Source organism: Macrobrachium rosenbergii, chromosome 37 (assembly GCF_040412425.1).
Source record: "Macrobrachium rosenbergii isolate ZJJX-2024 chromosome 37, ASM4041242v1, whole genome shotgun sequence".
NCBI classification, from domain to species: Eukaryota; Metazoa; Arthropoda; class Malacostraca; order Decapoda; family Palaemonidae; genus Macrobrachium; species Macrobrachium rosenbergii.
Genome location: NC_089777.1, coordinates 38,649,445 through 38,669,036, shown reverse-complemented (window position 1 = coordinate 38,669,036; position 19,592 = coordinate 38,649,445). Strand labels below are relative to the sequence as shown.

The 19,592-nt window shown below is 36.1% G+C and overlaps 1 protein-coding gene across 1 annotated transcript in view; it reads left to right on the top strand.

Moving 5' to 3' along the window:
- LOC136825505 (uncharacterized) overlaps positions 1–19,592 on the top strand; it is a 65,891-nt gene that overhangs the window by 26,279 nt on the left and 20,020 nt on the right. Inside the window, exons 2-4 of the mRNA XM_067082068.1 lie at positions 12,148–12,286; positions 14,143–15,244; positions 17,502–17,598. Of these exons, the coding sequence (XP_066938169.1) occupies positions 12,151–12,286; positions 14,143–15,244; positions 17,502–17,598 (1,335 nt within the window). The 5' untranslated portion in view covers positions 12,148–12,150. The remainder of the gene's footprint in view (positions 1–12,147; positions 12,287–14,142; positions 15,245–17,501; positions 17,599–19,592) is intronic.

Sequence of the window (19,592 nt, the reverse complement as noted above, 5' to 3'; positions counted from 1 at the left end):
TTTCCAAAAATATAAAATAATGGTTTTAAGCCGTTTATATGTAAGGTAAATTAATTTCTTTGGAAAGAAATGTTTAATACTCATTCAGAATTTGTCGTCGTTGACACATTTTTTATTTCAGATTTATTATAATCTATTTTACACATTAGAATGCTTAAAAATATAAAGTCTATCGCCACCTTCGGTAGGTGGGGGAGGCAAGTGACGCTAAGATGAAAGTATTAAATCAAATATTTGCTGAGCTTCCTGGGAGAACATGATTACTATTTGATGCTGTCTTGAAATCGCTGACTGTTACGATGGAGAGACGGAAAAGGTTTTGTTAATTCATGACTTGGTCTTTGCCTTCCGATATTGACTTTTCTCATGTTATTGCCCTTAGGTTTCTGTAGGCACTTTCTCCAGAGGGTCGGTTGGGGAGTCGGGGTTTTACTGCGTATAGTTTGAGTGGCGTACTGTAGGCAGGATGTTCTTCATTGGAGGGGTGCGTTGAGCTCTCGGTTATCACGCTGTTGGCCCAGCGTTCGACTCTCCGACCGGCCAGTGAAGAATTAGAGGAATTTATTTCTGGTGATAGAAATTCATTTCTGGTCATAATGTGGTTCGGATTCCATAATAAGCTGTAGGTCCCGGTGCTAGGTAACCAGTTGGTTCTTAGCCACGTAAAATAAATCTAACCCTTCGGGCCAGCCCTAGGAGAGCTGTTAATCAGCTCAGTGGTCTGGTTAAACTATGATATACTTAACTTTTTCTTCCCGTTTTATTCCTTCTGCCCAACCCTGTCTAACTTCATGCATGTTTTCATGCTCAAGTACTCATTAACCTTGAATTTCGTAGCGTCATGAGGAATTAAACAGAAAATACTGCTCACATATATTTCTGTCAGTGGAAGTTCAGATCTACCTAATTTAAGAATGGGTCTGCCTCTCCTTTACGGAATAAACTCCTTTTCCATCGCCTCTTTTTCTTGTTTCTATCTGTATAGCATGTGTCTGAAGAGGACATTAGGTTGCCTCTTCCATCAGCTTCCATATTTTAAAAAAATAATTGTTATAACTATACATCAACTGATGGCGTATCCCATTGTATTTTGTCTTGAAGGATTTTCTTCTTGTTTTGCATGGAAGGGATTTTTTCTAGTTGTTTTGCATAGAAGCTTTTTCTGTAATGGTTCTACTTTGAACGATTTTTTTTGTTTTGCATTTGAAGTTTTTTCCTTCTGTTGTTTTTATTGAAGGACTCCTGTATTTGTTTTGTCCTGCTCTTGTTTTTCATTGAAGCATTTTTCTGTAAATGTTTTGTGCTGAAGGACTTTCTTGTTGTTGTTGTGCATTTAAGACAGTGCACCATGTTTTACAATAGAGGATTTTCCTGTATTTGTCTCGCAATGAAGTTTATTATAGCTGTCAAAGATGTAAGAGACCTTGTCACCATTTCCCTTGTTTAGGCAGAGACCAACGGTACGGACAATCCATTGTTGTTGTGTAGCCCAGCCCCAAGGAAAACATGAAAAGAAGTCAAGATAAAATAGTTAGGCTCAAGCGATGGACCTACCTCATGAAAAAGAGAGGCAATATAAAATTTAGAAAACCCAGAAGAATAATTGTAGGATTGGTACGACCGTCACCACTTTTATTGTAAAAATATTCACATTAATCAGCCCAGAATCGTTTTATGAATAGAAAAATCATATATAGAAAACTTTAACAAAATCACCCCAGTTCATTTGCTTTCTTTTTCAAATCAATTTCTTTTTCTCTAGTCTCTTCATGCGCAAGTCTCTTGTACCACAAAGCATTATTATTAATGAGCCGAGAGAATGAAGGGTTGTGAGTGAGTGGGGGAGGGGTGGGGATAGAGAGAAAGTGTCCTCAAAACTCGATTTTACTTTCTTAATCATTAATGGCGAGTGGACCCTAAGGCATTCGATAAGGGTGCTCTCACTTTTTCTTATAATGACAACTCTCTTCGTAATTGACTAAGACAGAACAGAAAAAGCTGAAGAATGTTAACCATAATCATATAACTATTTCATCCTTAGAGAGGGAATCTGCAGCTCATTTTGCAGTAGTTGTACAAGAAAATAAGTAACCGCGAAGATTTCTTTGCATTTATATTGAAATATTAAAGTCATTTAGAATCTAGATGTTTATTTTAAATGATTGCCACGGGCTTTGGATTTCTCTTCCTGCTCCCATTTTCCTTATTTTATATAGCCTTCCAGCTTTCAGGACGAGGGACAGTAGCCTGATTTAGGGGTTAAGTTTTATATTTTCTCGTTTCCATGAAACTTAGCGAAGTAAGGAATTTTGGCTTCCCGTTTCACATGTGTTTGCAGTAAAAATGGGCAGGTCGTTAAATCTGTCACTCTTAGCACTTGTATAATACGTAAGTGATGTAAACTAAAATGAAAACGACAAGAAAAGTCATCACTGTCCACTCTAATGAGCAAGTAAGTTTCACCGTACAAACCCATCATGGTGTGAAATCACTCGCAGAGGAGAGTACGCACTTAAGAATTTCTTTTAATTTCCCTCAGAGCCGTGTGATTCGAATCCTAAGGATTAACTTTCTTAATACTTGAACAATGGAAGTACCTATTTAAAGGTATCCGGATGCGAGGTTTTCCCACCTGAGTAAAAGCGATCTCTTAATTCGCACTTTCTGTGGTGTGCGATTTCCATACACCATATGAATTCTCGCGGATTTCTCTGCTTTCCCTAGGTGCTTAGACTCTGTCACTGTGGAATGACTTCGATAATCACTACTGCTGTCAAGTTTTCGGTTGTTGTTCTTACTCTAGGCTTAAGAATTTTAGATTTTTGCTCTTGGGATAATCAAAGGTAACAGGTAACACTGGTACCTAAGCACTTCGGTACTTTATCTCATTCCCGGGTCCCAGATTGAGGGCTTTTAACAAGTAAGCCTAAGTTACCAGAATCTTTGACCCGACTGGGAGAAATTTATAGAAGTTAAAGAACAGGAATTCTTGAAGTTGTGGTGATGCCTTAAAAAGAAAGAACGAAAGAATTTGTAAATTTTCACTTTATTCTCAGACTAAGACAAGGGCAGTAAACTCCCAGAACCTTCTGCCAGAAAGTCATATTACCTAGGCAGGCTTTGGTTATTGGGGACGCACTAAGATTTCGTACATTTTCACACAGTGCTCAAACTAGATAAAAGTCCGTGCAAGGTGATCTTCACATTGCCCAGGAATGCGTATACTTTTTCCACTAACAATAAGTTTGTTTAAAGTATTCTCTCTGTTTATAAATAATGGAAGACATTTGACAGTAACACCCCATCATTTTGAATATATATATATGTATATACATATATATATACACATATATATGTATATGTATGTATATATATATATATATATATATATATATATATATATATATATACATATACATATACACACACACACACACACACACACACACACACGTACGCTTAAAAGCACAATGACACGTGATGTGTATATGCAGATATACTGCAGGGAAAATAGCAGTGTATGATATTTGATTTCCAGCCGACTGTATGTTCGTTTGTACTGTCACTCAAACATAATATTGTAAATTTCTACCATGTCTTATATATAAATCAATAATTTCTGCTGATTTTAATGCGTCATTTACTAAGTAGAGGTCCATGGACATCAGAGAGAGAGAGAGAGAGAGAGAGAGAGAGAGAGAGAGAGAGAGAGAGAGAGAGAAATTGGTTCCAACTCACTGAAGATGGGGGATTACTACGTCCAGGTAGAGAGACAGAGATTGATGACGGCTGTACCTGTTCTTAGAAATCACCTATTTCCTCTGATAGTGACTTGAAAATGCTCATGTCGAATTTTACGGGAAATGCTTGGGAAGAAAGCAATAGGTAAATAAAAAGTTATTAGTTATTTAGGTAAAACTGCTGATGATTCCATCTGAATTGACAAAAGATATATGTAAGATACACTAGATTGTTGCGATTAGTGTTGATTTTTCATGTCATTCGTACGCTTGCAGGAATAGAAAAAAAATCAAGGTAAATGAGCAATGAATAAATCTTAATACTAGGAATAGGAATAGAGAAAAATTAAGTACAGCATGGTGGTTAAATAGTCAGACAGACTGATAATAATTTTTAACACCATTTATGATAGTACCCGTTCTCTCTCTCTCTCTCTCTCTCTCTCTCTCTCTCTCTCTCTCTCTCTCTCTCTCTCTCTCTCTCTCTCTCATTTGTAACACCATTCATGATAGTACCCGTTTTCTCTCTCTCTCTCTCTCTCTCTCTCTCTCTCTCTCTCTCTCTCTCTCTCTCTGTGTTTGATAACTTAGCCTTCTTTTCCTTCGTTTCAGAACGATTATTATTTTCCCCCTCCCTTTTCTCTGGTGCTTCCTGCACCTTCCTCAAATAGGTACATTTAGTTATTAACAAAGATGATAAGCTTCTCAACGATTTTCAGTTGTGGGCTACATAAACAAAACATTATTCAGCTTTGTCCTAGGTACCAAACGCGTTTCAGAAAGTGTGTTAATCAGTGAGTCCATTGTCAAAGAACTGAAGGAGTATCCAGAGAAATCGACGGCGAGAGCGTTTTCATTTTCTTCAAAAAGATCCCTTCCGTGATGTTACGCTTAATGAACATTTTTTCTTTTCATCACTCTCTCTTTCTCTCTCTCTCAATACTTATATAGATATTCGCGTGTAATTATTCGGCAGCCAATGTGTTTTGTCACTATAGTATATATATATATATATATGTATATTTGTATATATATATATATATATATATATATATATATATATATATATATATATATATAATATATATATATATATATATATATATATATATATATATATATATATATATATATATATATATATATATATATATATATATATATATATATATATATAATATATATTGTATGTATATATATATATATATTGTATGTATATATATATATATATATATATATATATATATATATATATGTAATATTTTTATATTTTTATATTTATATATGTAAATTATATATATGTGTGTGTGTGCGCTTGTGTACTGGAGTGAGTGTGTATTTGTTTATATATCCAGAGAGGCACTCAAAAAGGTCCAAAAGCAGAAGGAAATCTTAACTATGCTTGGATTCTGGATACAATATTTAATATCTTCCTGATCATAAGCATTATTATTTTTATCTTATATAACCGAGAGGTTATATCACCGAGACTGTGTAGCCCAGAGACCAGACCCGAGGGAATGAAGACTGGGCTCCTCATCCAAATTTTTTTTAGTTGGGTGAAGGAGAAAAAAAATATGTTAATCCAGGTGGAAGCAGTGAATACTTCTAAATAAAAGAAAGACTATGGAATCGGAGTAGACTGGAGCACTTCGGCAGATGATGACAGTCGAATTGTTCGCAAGGGGACGGGAAGGGAACATGCGTGAACAGTTGTTTCCATACTCACATAAACATATTCTATTTTGTAATCAAGTTTTCTGTGTATTTGTTAATTTACATTTTATTCATATTTGCCAAATGGTGTATGCAATTACGATTTTTTGACTCATTTCTTTTCACGTTTCGTGGTCGTCAATCTTTTTGAATTTGTTAACCCTCTTTTTCTAAGATTCTTTTTATGTTTTCATTATGATGAGTCCTTATACCAGGTGAAAGCTAACTCTCTTATGAATAATACTTATTCATGTGAATAAGACTTTATTTGGATTTGCTTAAATACCCCATTGTACAAAAAGTAACTGCTGAATGTTTAAAATACAGTATATGCGCATAGTACATTTCATAAACATAGTCCATGTTTATATAGTTACTGTTTCTGTTTTAAAAACTGGTAGTAGTAAAAACTTGACCAGCTGGGTTCTTCAATTCGGACTAGCGGCACCATACCCTCTTCTATAATGTCTTCCGCATCCGCCACCTGTGGTATGGAAAGTGAAAATTGGTGCGGTTGAAATGACACGACAGGTGTGAATCTACGTGCTTGCGCGCTGGCATATGGATATGTGTTCCTGTCTAACAAAGGATGGAGGTTTAGATACCTGATTTCGTGAGAGGGGAAATTACTTTACAGCCTATGCGCGTTGATCATAAAAATTAACAAAATGGTTTGATAATGAGGGTAGAATACCCCGAAGAGTGACAGGAAAGTGAAGGCGAGTAAACGTGGGAAGGTAGAAGACTAAGACGAGGCTGACAGAGGATACAGTGGAAGGTAGAAGACTCAGACGAAGGTGGAAAAATAGCCTCCTGGAGAGTCTGCTTGTAATGGATGTCGAAGATCCCTATAACTGGGTTGAGGTTGAGCAAAGTAATGACATGTCGGGGTCTGGATACGTGCGAAAGTGAGCCACATTGAGACCCAAACAGCCAATGGAGTGAATGAGTGAATTGACATTAAAAAAAAAGGGGGCGGGGGGGGGGAGAACGCACTCTCAGTAATTATTGCTTGGATTACCATAAATATTATCTTTATTCATCTCTTCTTTTCCACATAAGACCGGATCCACTATATTGTGCAGCTGACTCAATATGATCAGACATTCAAACTGATAGTTCAAAATATCAGTAACTCATAAGCAGTCTTCGACGGAATGAAATGCTTAGGGTAAAAACACTAACCAAGCGAAGGTATATATAACAAATAAATGGAAAATAGATCAATCAAGAAATAAATAGGTGTAATTGCACTAAGAAAGCGTGACGTTAGAATAATGCTCTCATTTTAATATGTCCCTCACGCTGCATTACTTTCTCGAATGATGCAACACAGGTCTTGCTTTAATCGTTGGGGTGGCATCATTAATATTATATTTCCTGGCGCTCATAGGGAAATTATCGTTGGAGAGATCCGTGTATATCCCACGAAGGAAAAAGAAATCCAGAACTACACATTGAGTGTCACGTCTCCATGAAATTCGTAAATTTTTAAATAATTTTTTACATTATTAAATTCCTCTATGAATTTGAATAGAAAATAGAGTACTTATGGTACCTGGTATTGAATTAGAGAATTCTGTTTCATATTACTCGCACCACACTAAGGAAAATAGGACAGAGGCCACACAGAATTTGCCATTATCTGCGGATTCCAGTACCGCCTACAGGTGTGGTGAATCAAGATAGGGTCACATGAAAGCTTTGCCCGTTACTTTTCAGTCTGCTGTAGCCAAATTTTACCCCAGGTACCCATTACTGGAGGCAAATTAGAAGTCGCACATGCACGCGAAAGCTGTGTCACACGGGCTGAAACAGCTCGGATTCAGGTGTTCCAGTGATGTTCGCAGCTCAGCAAAGTTAGTCAAATAATCAATATTGGTGGAAAAACTGAAGCGGCTACGCAGTGCAAGATGGCAAAAGATGCCGAAAAACGTACTCTTGTGTCGCAACCTCCAGTTGCGAAGGAACATAACTTAGTACTCTGGCACGCGTCTTCTAATCACTTGGAGAACATGGGGCGGTTTCTGAAAACAGCCGTTGTTTTCTCTCGCGCTGTGATCGTCATCCTTGATTGTTTGTGCAAGCCACTTTCACTAGGGCAGCAGAAAGCTGAAAACGAATAGCCGAATACCTCCTTTTCTCTTTTTATTCATGAAGTTACTGATATCGTCATTCTTTCTTTTTCCTTTTTTATCTGATCTTTAAGTTTGTTCTATCTTATCGGAATGAGTTGCAGGTCCAATTAATTAGATATTAAAATTTAATTTGAATTTTTATCATGAGAAATTCTAGATTTATCGAAAGCCATACATAGCAACTAGAAAGTAAAGAATTTAATGGTAAGTGCCTACAATATAATAAGAAATCTTGAAAAGTGAACCCCAAATCTGAAAACGTGTAACCTGTAACCTTGTAAATGTGATCTGAAGCTTTAAAATATTATCCGAAACTAAGAGTATAGCAATCTAAAACGGCCTGTAAGACTGACTTCACCAACGTCTGCCGACTTTGAAGGAAAGCCATTTCCTCGAAATAGACTTTCTTGATGCCCTTGTTTTTCCAAAGTCTTAGTAGTAGAGGAAGGCCCACCAATATGTTACTCGAAGGCGGCGGCTGGGCTTGCTCCTTTTGGTTACCGGATAAATTATTCACATTCTTTTGGACCTTAAAACAACCACGCACCTGTTGGCCCGAATAGCAGTATTTTTTTTTTTTTTACATCCAACTGTTGAGGGAAACTCAGGCTGTGTTTGTAAATAATACAACTCTCTCTCTCTCTCTCTCTCTCTCTCTCTCTCTCTCTCTCTCTCTCTCTCTCTCTCTCTCTCTCTCTCTCTTACCACGTTTTGGTGTGATAGAACAGATTTGGATACACCCATGTGGTACTATATAAAATAGTGGAGTATCGAGTGACAAAAATAACAATAATTAGACTGCTGGACAATATATTTCAACAGAATAATTTTGTCGTTTTGTGAGCTAATTTTGTAAGTAGATATAAAAGGAGGTGTAACGTGTAATTAAAAAACTACACATATATATATATATATATATATATATATATATATATATATATATATATATGTATATATATATATATATATATATATATATATATATATATATATATATATATATAATAACACAATATATTATATATACACATATATATATTGATATATATGTATATATGTATAATATATATATATATATATATATATAATATATATATATATATATATATATATATATATATATTATATAGAATTACTTGCTTTCAGCCTTGAGAAGCATCATGTGATGTGAAACAGCGGCTTTGGAATAAACTTAATATAATGAAACGCCTTTCCCTGAAAATCTGGATCGTATGTATTATGTATATGTGTATATCAAAGATTTGTAAGAAGGGCTAACTTACAGTAGATCCATTCGTGCATTACGCATTGCCATTTAATGTGGACATTTATTACAATGTAACTCCTCTAAGTACGTGTCGAATCTACGATTTACGAGCAAAGATTGGAAAGGATTTCCGCTTTCCCCGAACCGATTAATATCGTGTGAAATGGGCTAGGAACTTCGCCGGTATATCATGATCAAGGTATAGCAGCCTAAAGGCAGTAATGAACGGAATTTTAGTTTTATGAAAGTAAAATTAAATGGTTTGAAACTGAAACCAGTGAAACAAATTATTATTATTACCGTTTCATTGTTACTGCTGGTTTTTTTCAACGAGCACACATTCATATTAAAAGAGAAAAACACGGAAGGAGGCTTGAGTAGAGTACGCATGAAACTGAGGCCAGTGAAGGTTATTATTATTATTATTATTATTATTATTATTATTATTATTTATTATTATTATTATTATTATTATTATTATTATTATCTGGCATGTGCAGCAATTCATGCGGAACTAACCTTAAAAACTATAGAATTTCTAATATGAGAAGAGCTAGAAGTGAAACAAAAATTAGCTGCTTGGTGAAAGATGTGCTTTATACTAAACAAAACCTAACTAAATTTGTTCGAAAAGAAGTGTAATCTGTATTAAATGCCGAGAAAGAATTACCATTTTTCACAGAATCAAAAAGTTGATGGTATTTTTACTGAAGGACTGGCTTTTCCCTAAACTTCCCTCGTTATTAATGCATAAAAACACGCCGGCGTTCGCTTTGCATTAATGTGTTTTATGAATAGGCCTGTTTATCGCACGCACGCACACACACACACACACACACACACATATATATATATATATATATATATATATATATATATATATATATATATATATATATATATATATATATATATATATATATATATATATATATATTATATTATATTATATTATATTATATTATATTATATTATATTATATTATATTATATTATATATAAGTCGTGTGCTCGCGCCTGCGTTTTAATATCAGTGTTCATTGGTATTGCATGAGTGTTCATTTTCTCTCCTCGTATTGAAATACGAATGTTTCATATGCAGCATTTTCTATATATACTACTATTTTTAACGAGAATCCCGAACTGGAAAATTACTTTCAAACGCCTCCTTATAGATATCACGGGTTGGTCTTCTGAGCAAGAGTCCGTGCTGGTACTGTGCGATTCTGATCCAAAGATACGACGACAGCAAGAAACGCATATATTATAGCTAAAACGTGACCCCATAAAAAAAAGGCTGCTTGCGGTCTTTTCATAAACATGAGAACCACCACTGCAATAGTTTATTTTATAAGCCTGAGAACCACCACTGAAATCGTTTCTTTTTTCTCTCTCAACCTAAGAATCATTACCGCACATAACGAGCGTAATTGTTTAGCTCTCACAATGGAAAAAACGCCCCTGAGGGCAAACTGGATGCATCCAACGCCACAAGGGAAAGTGCTGATGGTGACTGGAAAATGAAAACAAAAGTGGACTCGCATCGTGCCTTTTCACCGCTATCGTTTGTTCGTTTTTCGAAAGCTTGACTGGTACACGATGATTATCCAGTGCATATATGGATGTATATTGTATATATATATAACAACAAGCAGGAGTCCAAAGAAGACGACAGTCAACAAAACAGTTGCATATTTATTGAAAGAAACGTTTCGTGTTACTTAAACACATCATCAGTCTGTACAAATTCAAAATTACATATTGGTTCTCTTAATTCAAAATGAAAGCTAAATTAAAAACAGCAGTTACATTCTTTAAAATTAAAAAAATATATAAAAAAGTAAAAAGAAAGCAGATTTTTTTTTTTATTTCTCTAAGTCTACCTGATCAAAGGAAGGGGAAAGACGAAGTTTTCGTTTGATCTCGTTCATATTGAGAAATCCGAAGCCCACAATCCCTTCTTCTTCTTCTCTTTTTTTTTTTTTTTTTTGTTAAAGACCACACTTGAGTCTTGGACGCAGTTAATATTTGTGTAGCTCAAGCGTAACTTGTACCAAAAGTAAATTGAAGGGAATAGAAGTGGTACCATGGTGAATTATGTAGGCTAATAGACCACTAAACGGATTTATATATATTTTTAACAAAGTATCTCCAAACGTTATGTGTGGATTTTAATGACGTTTTTTAGATATCCGGTTTTTTGTGACGTAATTAATATATTTGTATTCAATAATTGTTTTTTCTGTAATAAATGCTGTTTGATTTTTTTCGTTCTTCGTATAAAATGCTGAAATGGACAGCAGGAGTATTGTCAGACTATGATCCTATGAAGAGTACATTAGATTTCGAAGTGAATCAGGGATTTTATTTTCGTTCTGCAATCAATTAATTCTGATAAAATGGTTATATTTTAGTTTCCTCTGCGTGGACTTTAATATGGAAATTTGAAGAGATGCGGAAATAACTTGGAGAGATATTGCAGCAAAAGAACCATTAAGATTACCATCTTTCAATTTCGTCTTTCAGTCGAAGATTGGCTACATGCAATTAACTCAGTGGTGTGGGGAAAATGGCGACGAGAGTTGAATAACACCCCATAACAAACAAATTCAGGACTATTGACACTGTCGGAGAATGGCCATCATCTTCTAGAAATAATAGAAAACAAGAAGTACTCTTAACAAGATTAAGAATAGGACATATAGTTTTTTAACGTGCACGCCACACAATTCCCCACCAATTTGTGATATATGTCAAAACTCAAGTATCTATAAAGTATATTTTAATGGAATGGCAGAAATATCAACGCCCAAGAAACTTACATAGTAAAAACCACACAATGAAAGAAATTTTATCTGAAACTAAATTTTCTCTCGAAACAATTCTAAAATTTTTACAACACTGCAACCTCTTAAATAAAATCTAATTTAGTACAGATAAATTTTGCACATAAAATTATTAACTAATCCTTCGGGCCAGCCCTAGAAGAGTTCTTTTAACTCAGTGGTCTGGTAAAACTACTCTTAAAAGAGAGAGAGAGAGAGAGAGAGAGAGAGAGAGAGAGAGAGAGAGAGAGAGAGAGAGGCAGGCTCTTTCGGAGAAAGGTTGTGGGTTGGAAGATTGCTCAACCTTGCCGGATGTTGTGGTCTTCTGATACTTTTTTGTTTTATACAATTTGATATGTTTCTTTAATAAATATTTCTTACATTTTGCCTTCTTGAAACGGTCTTGCTTATACACTTATTTTTCTGCATTAAATCCTAACTCCCGCCTTTCTATTCTCACAGAAAATGCGAAGATGGACGGTTGGAGTGTCTTTGGTGGTTTTCTGCACAGTTGTGGGATTTTGCCATGGACTTCCAGACGCCAATCCGTCACCGAATCCTCAGCCCGATCCAGATCCGGGGAGAGATAAGCGGCAGCTGTGTAAGTACACTGACAAATTAGGTTAAGTGTTATTGAATACGTAAAGTAATTACGGAAGTAAGTCGTCCGTGTGTGAATTAGATGAACATTAAGCGTTCCTTTTGTTGAATTTAAAAGTTTTAAGATGAATTAATCTTATTCATATAAGTTGTAGTTTAATTTGCGAATCAGATGTATTATCCACATTCATGTTTTCTCAGTAATGCTTTGATTTTAATTTTATTTTCATTAAGCACATTGTACTTTGTGTAAGTAATATTTGAAAATATGTTTCGATTAATTGACGTTTGTTTCTTGAATCATTGTACCCCTGTGGACTAGACTACAATGACAAGGAGGTTTGCCTCTCTACAACTTGAGAGTATAATTTCACATCTGGGGATATTTAAGGTATTAAATTCTGTACTGATAGTTGACTTACTAACGCATTGTGAAACCGTCCTAAAAAAAGTACGTAAAAATCATGTAAATAAATAAAGTATGCAGATTTAGTAATAGAGATGCTGAGGCAGTGTTTTGAATGTAGATAAAAATGTAGTGTATACTACATATCATGCATGTTCTGTTGTAGCTTGCCACGCAGTGTATCACGCATTTGCAAGGATGTTGCTTATAGAAATGTGTTGAATAACATATCATTAAACATTAGTTAAGTATCGAATGTTTTCTGCAAACACCAAAGCTTTCATCTGTATTACAGGAGAATCCGTACAAATACAGCACCTTGCATCTCAAGCTATGAAAGAAGAAACTTGTAAATAAATTCCAAACTACATAGTGGAAGCCTTTTTTAGTTGTATATCAAAGTTCACTCTGAAATAAGTCTGTCTTATCTTAGTTATAGTGCATGAAAAATAACTGGCAATGAAAATGAACCATAATAATAAGTAGCCTATAAAAAAGCTTTATTAAGCCATGTCCACAAATTGATTGAACTGCTTTTGCATGTCTTGTCCTCCCTTGATTGACGTAGATGTTTGCCATGAGTGTTACAGTTCCACCTCTGGGCGCCACTTCATTGTCTCTGAGTAACTCATCAATTATTTAAATTAGCAGTGCTTGTAAAATTACAATTTTTCTGAAGTACCATTTCTCTGATCAGTCTTATCTGTAACATCGTGAAACTGATTCTGATTGAACTAAAACATACTGGCAAGAGATTCGTCATTGCTCTAAGCAAAGACCAGTTTTAGTAGTAATTATGAATAACGTCATCAAATACTGCAAATCTGTTGTTATAGTAGAACCAGCTCAGACCCTGTAAGAGAAGCTTGATTAAATGGTTTTTATGTAAACACATTAAATGCAACCCCCAACTGAGTAAGGAACCTGCACTAACTGATTGTGAATGGTCTAGCTGTACAAAATTAAGGGAGGACGGTATTGTGATCTGTGTCAAAATGGTGTCAGAGGTTCATGAGCTGGCGATGGGCAAAAGCCAACACTCGGTCATTATGATTTTACAGAAAGAATCAGCGTTTAGAAGAAATTACAGTTGTACAAGACAATCATTTATGTTTATGAACCCTATAAATTTATAAATTATTGTAAATTTGAGGCATGGCTTACTTTTTTTTAACCTCTTTGCATAAGGTTGATAAGAAGTGTGCTGCCATCCCAAGCCATGTACAAAAAAGTTAAGCAATTTCAAAAGTACATTTATCGCACATGAATAAGGGCTGAAAAAAGTTGCGTCAGATTGACAAATATTTCAGTTATGCTTTGCAGTAAACATTATTTCTATTTCCTTAAGCTCAGTTTAATATGATTCAGTAGGAACATGAACCTCTGACCAGATCTGTGTGTCTTCTAGATTTTACTAACAACTAGATTTTTGTGTTACTTTGACACTGCAGCAGTCGTGAACAGCATGTTGCGCACTGTTGGAAAGTCCTTCCAACAAGGCATATCTGCCCTGGGTACCACACTGGATAAACATGTAGTACCAAGAGTGCGTTATGCGGCAGAGCGCATATCCGAAGATGTGGCACCCACGGTAGGTAATGCCCTATTGAGGGCTGGCAACCATGTGGTAGTTCGCACGGCCGAAGGCCTGCAGGCGACATCCAAGTTCGTGGTTAACAAAGTGATGCCTGCCATTGAGGACACGATTGTCGACGTAAGTAACGCCGCTGTCCCGTACATAAACAAGGGCATTGATGTCATTGAGTCGGGCATTCAAAAGAGTGCGAGAATAGTGTCAAAGTCGACAGCGAAGGGCATCGACCGACTTGGCATGCGGGTATTGGGCGAGCAGAGACATAGCCGCATTAAAACAATCGCTAACAACATCCAAGGGGGTATTAGCAATGGCATTAACAACTTAGCGGGTGCAATTAGTAGCTTGAACTCCCCCTCCACTCCTAACCCAGACTATTATACAAACCAAGACTACCATGACTATGTCGTTTCCCAATACGCCGACGGACACACTGGGTCAAATCTGTACTCCCAAGACTACCCACAGTACAGCCATTACTCCCCGGACTACACCCACGATGCTGAGTACCCTTCTCACCCAGTTCAGCTCTTCCAACCCAACCGAGACAACCAAGGACACGGCGGGGCGGGAGGAAATGGAAACGGCATCGTCAAAGTGGTGGACAACGCAGCTTACGCCCTCTCCAGACAGTTCCTGGGACAAAACTTGACCAACGCTCTCGCCCCCATCGCAAAGAGGGTTTCTAATGCCGTTGGGCAAACTATTATACCAGCAGTTTCATTCGGTGACGGGCGAATAGTGATAGATCTCCCGGGGAATTCGGAGGAAACAAGCAACCCGCAGGCAGAGAAGTCGGACAATGTCAGGAGTTGCACCACACCGGGCGGAGGGCAGGGGTACTGTAAGGACCTCAGTGACTGCCCTGACCTCATCCTTGACCTCACCAACCTAAGGAAATCGGTGTGCTTCAAGAGCCTTTTCGTTCCGGGAGTGTGTTGCCCTGCTGGGGAAGGCGAGTAAGTATATTCAGTCAATTTACAGTTTGTCTACTCTCAGTAGCACTGTCATTCAATCGAATCTCAGGCTGAAGTCTCAAGTTGAGTAAATCGTTGTAATAACCATTTCCCTAACCAGTCCTGCTTATCACTTTGAAACCCCATCTTTTCTAGATTCATTTTTGAGGCCATCATTTTTTCATCAAATCCCCTAATTTCATTTATTTATTTTTTTTTACTAAATATCTTTAATTTCTTGCATTATTTCTGAAGATTTTGCAGCGTTTTCATTTTTTGGACATTTTTAATGATGTGGGTACCTTGTACCGAAAAGTCATTTTTTCATAAATTTGTTACTATTCTGTTCTGCTAGTTCATAATCATTCCAGCTCATACAGTTAAACGTGATATGATATATGCCGGTAGAATAGTGCGGTAGGAAAATATAAATTAATTATAAGTATAAGTCAGTCACATCTTCAAGTGCATAACATACCGTATTGCATTTTATTCACTTATAAAAATGGATATTTTTTCCAGAAGTCTTTTTTTATTTTCATCAGTTTCATTGTTATCATTTAACAACTATCATAAGTAATGGAGTAACTGATGGTAATGCATTGTGTTATACATTCCACCTTTGGAGTATTATGGTAAACATGTTGAATGTCCTCTAAATGCTTTGTAAAGGTTTTAATCAGCTTAATCCTTTTTCTGCGATAGGTGTCATGCTACATTCAGCTCTGTTAAAGAAATAGTAGATACTGATATACTGTACCATACAGTACATCAATATTCTTAACTCCGTAACATTTACAAGTCTCCCCCGGGAGTTGTTCAGGCAAATAGTATAAAAATCAGATAAATAAGGGCATTTTAATACATTAAATGGACCTGGTAATGTTTTTCCTCAATATTAGTCATGCCAACAAAAACATTCCCATCTCTTACGTTTCTCTTCTCATTCAAGGAATAACCATGGAAATCTGTAGTTTGTTTCTGGACAGCATTTTTAATAACAGCCGTTCGATATAGTTTGATTTATGAAAGTTTGGTCCGAAGACTTGGTACCGGAGACGTTCGGTAATTCACTACATATCTGACAAGGTTAATGATAACTATAACCTATTGGGCAACAAGCGTAACCCTCTGTTCTGTATCATTATAATCTCTTCAACAACCATTTATATTATGCTTTTATTTGCAGCTCTCTTTTCTACCGCTGATCATATGCTATTCTGTAGCCCAAAACTTTTTCTGGAGCCAGCGTACTAAAAACCGTTCAGTAACCCCCCGGTCATACAGTACCTTAAATTGCTTCAGCATGATAAGTGGGTGAAAGCTCTTAGCCTCTTTTGGGAGAAGTGATTTGCATATTTCATGCCTTCCAGAGCTCTGTCGTGGATTGCAAGTAGGAATGCTCATTCAAATAAGCTAATCAGTAGTAACTTGTTGATTTCTTTATGTACTGTATGTATTTGCGTTGTACAGTGCAGATAAAAGGTAGATTCGTTCAAGTGCTTCTGTTGCGCAGTTAAAGTACGGCAACTTGATGCAAAGAACCTTGAGAGCTGACTACATTCCACTTCTTGAGCTTCGTGCCAAAATATTCCAGTGGCTCAATTGGTGTCAGATTTATTACTATATTGATAAAATCATTAATGCCTTGATATTTCAGTAGGTTCTTCATAACAACCATACCTCGATGGATTCCTTAACTACAGTGATCTCTTATTGATTACCTGCAGTTTTACATATAGTTGTTTCCTTTCTTAAGTATCTTCAATATAGTATTTAATTTTTAAAATTTTGTTGTATCAAAAAAACCTTCAAAAATCCCAAAGATTTTAATCCTATAAAATTTAAGCTCACTATCCTTTAGACAGTCACTGTTACAAATGAACTGTTGAGAATTTTACTTGAATTATTTATCTATCAAGTCCTCATCATTTAAGTTGTAACATTTTATCCTCCACAGGGTTTTCGTGATCCTGTTCTCTCAGTTTTTCTATTTTAAACACATTATGTAGGAATTCTCATACGGTCATAGCCATCATGTATTCCTTCTAATGGCAGGAGTCCAAACCACCTCAACTTGAGCTGTACCACTACCTCTCAATGCTTTCATTCTCATCTACACTCTATATTTGTGATAACAACTTCCGAGAACAACAGCAACGAATCTCACTCAGTTGGAATGAACATATTGTCAACATCCTTTCATACACATAGCTACAAATATTCACATTTCCCTCATGCCTGCGTTTTTCTTCCTAAGGGATGGAAACAGCATTAACAACAACGACGTCCCTCCGCCATCGACAAGCCGCCCTCGACCACCCATCGCTCGACCACCTCCTCCTCTTCCTTCACCAGTAAGTATTGTCTTCATCGTTTACCAAAATTGCTCATTATGATAATCAAAGAGCTCTAGATTACTTCATTTTCAGTCGCATTGGTAGTTATACAGTAGTAAAATACAGTACATATGTATGTTTATCACCATTTTGAATATGAAAGAAATTTATTAATAATTAAAACTACAGCTGTTTGAATTTAATTTGAGTGTGCATCCGGTACAATATGGAAATCTTTTCAAAAAGTCTATAGTTGTACTGTATATGAAGATACTAAGTTAGGTTTCAGGTATCAATGTGTATTTAATTTTTCATAAAAATTCTTTGTGTAAAGCAACGGTAGTGCTCTAAATATATTCTTTACCTTCCAACGTGCTTCCTTCATGTACAAAAGCCTTACGATCATCCTCCATCGAACGTACGGTAAATCTTCATCCTATATACATAATTGCATCTTAAACACCCTCATAAACGTAATTTGACAATACTTGTGCAGACCTTCAGTGACGTTAAGTTTCAAGAAGAGGAAAAATATGGCCATTGTTTACAGATCATTCTTGAGAATTTAATCTTTTCTGACCCTTTACAGTTGCAATGATCTGAACAGTTGTACACAAGATCTGTAAGACTGTGCAATCAAATAACAAAACGTGTTTAAGTAAAACATTTGCAAAATTTAAACTAATCGGTACTTTCAAAGTACACTTCGTCCGCAGTTTCCAGCTTTTCCACATTTTATACACGCCCAGAAATGACGGTTATTAAAATGGATGTCACAGTAAAAAAAAAATTCCAACAGTTTATCGTATTTAAAAGTGTATTTCTTAGCTTGGCAAATAACTACTTATAATGTTTACATTTTCTCAGTAAATATGTGGAAACACTAGAGAAAGAAAACTGCACTGTTATTCTGAATAGATGTAATTTCATTGTCCCAGTCACATTTAACACTTTTGCTTTTGATAATACATGTTAACTACAAGCGATTAACATTTGTTGTGTTTAGGAAGTATAGAGGAGCTGGCACTAAATCCACTGGTACTGACATGAGAAATATATCAAGAATAGCGTTGCAGAAAATGTGATGGTAAGGTGAAAAAATAATAAAGACCAAGATCATGTCTAAAAATCTCAAATGCCTTTGCGACAATAGGTGTCGCAGAAGCATTTGAGATCAAAGTTCATGTCCATCAGGGGTCAACACTGAGCCCTGCACTGTTTATCCTAGTTGTGGAGGAAGCTACAAATGAAATACAGAAAGGGGGGCGGGGTGGGGGTCACTGCGAGATGCTTCAAGTAGATGTCCTTTTGCTACGATCAGGATCTGAGTTAGTGGTAATTAATAAAAGGTCGAGCATGAGCAAAAGAAAGCTTATAGGACTGGAAAGGAATCAAAATTAGCATGAGCAAAAGAAAGCCTATAGTGACTGGAAAGGAATCAAAGGAAAAGTACAGTGAGGAAAGTGGCAATGTGGTGGTTGTGGAGAAAGTGGGGTGATGTCTCCTGCATACTGAATGCAACAGATAGTGGTACTCAGGATTATAAAATAGACATGAAGTAAGATTTTTTTATGCATTACAAGACAAAATGGGGAAAAAAGGGAGATAAGAACCTTGATGTGATAGTTGGGCAGGCTTTGAAGAGGTAGAGCATTTCTGTTACCTTAGGGGCACTGTAGATGTGAAGCAGGATTTTAGAGAATAGTAAGAAAGAGTAACTAGCACGGATGAAATGTAGAGAGATAACAACAACTGGTAATTAAAAATGTACCAGAAGTAGACAGAGTAAAGACTTACAATAAGTGCATCAGGCGCACTATTTCATGCACCAGAAACATTAAGCACTGACAAAGAAAATGGAGGAGATTTTGAAAAAGTGTGGCCAAGATGTCAAAATTCATGGCAGGAGTACGGAGGGAAGATCAAATTACGAGTAAGAATTGGTGGAATGTAATATCCTGAGGCTGTTTACCAAGAAGCTGGAAAAAAGACAGGGAATGAGGACTAGTTGG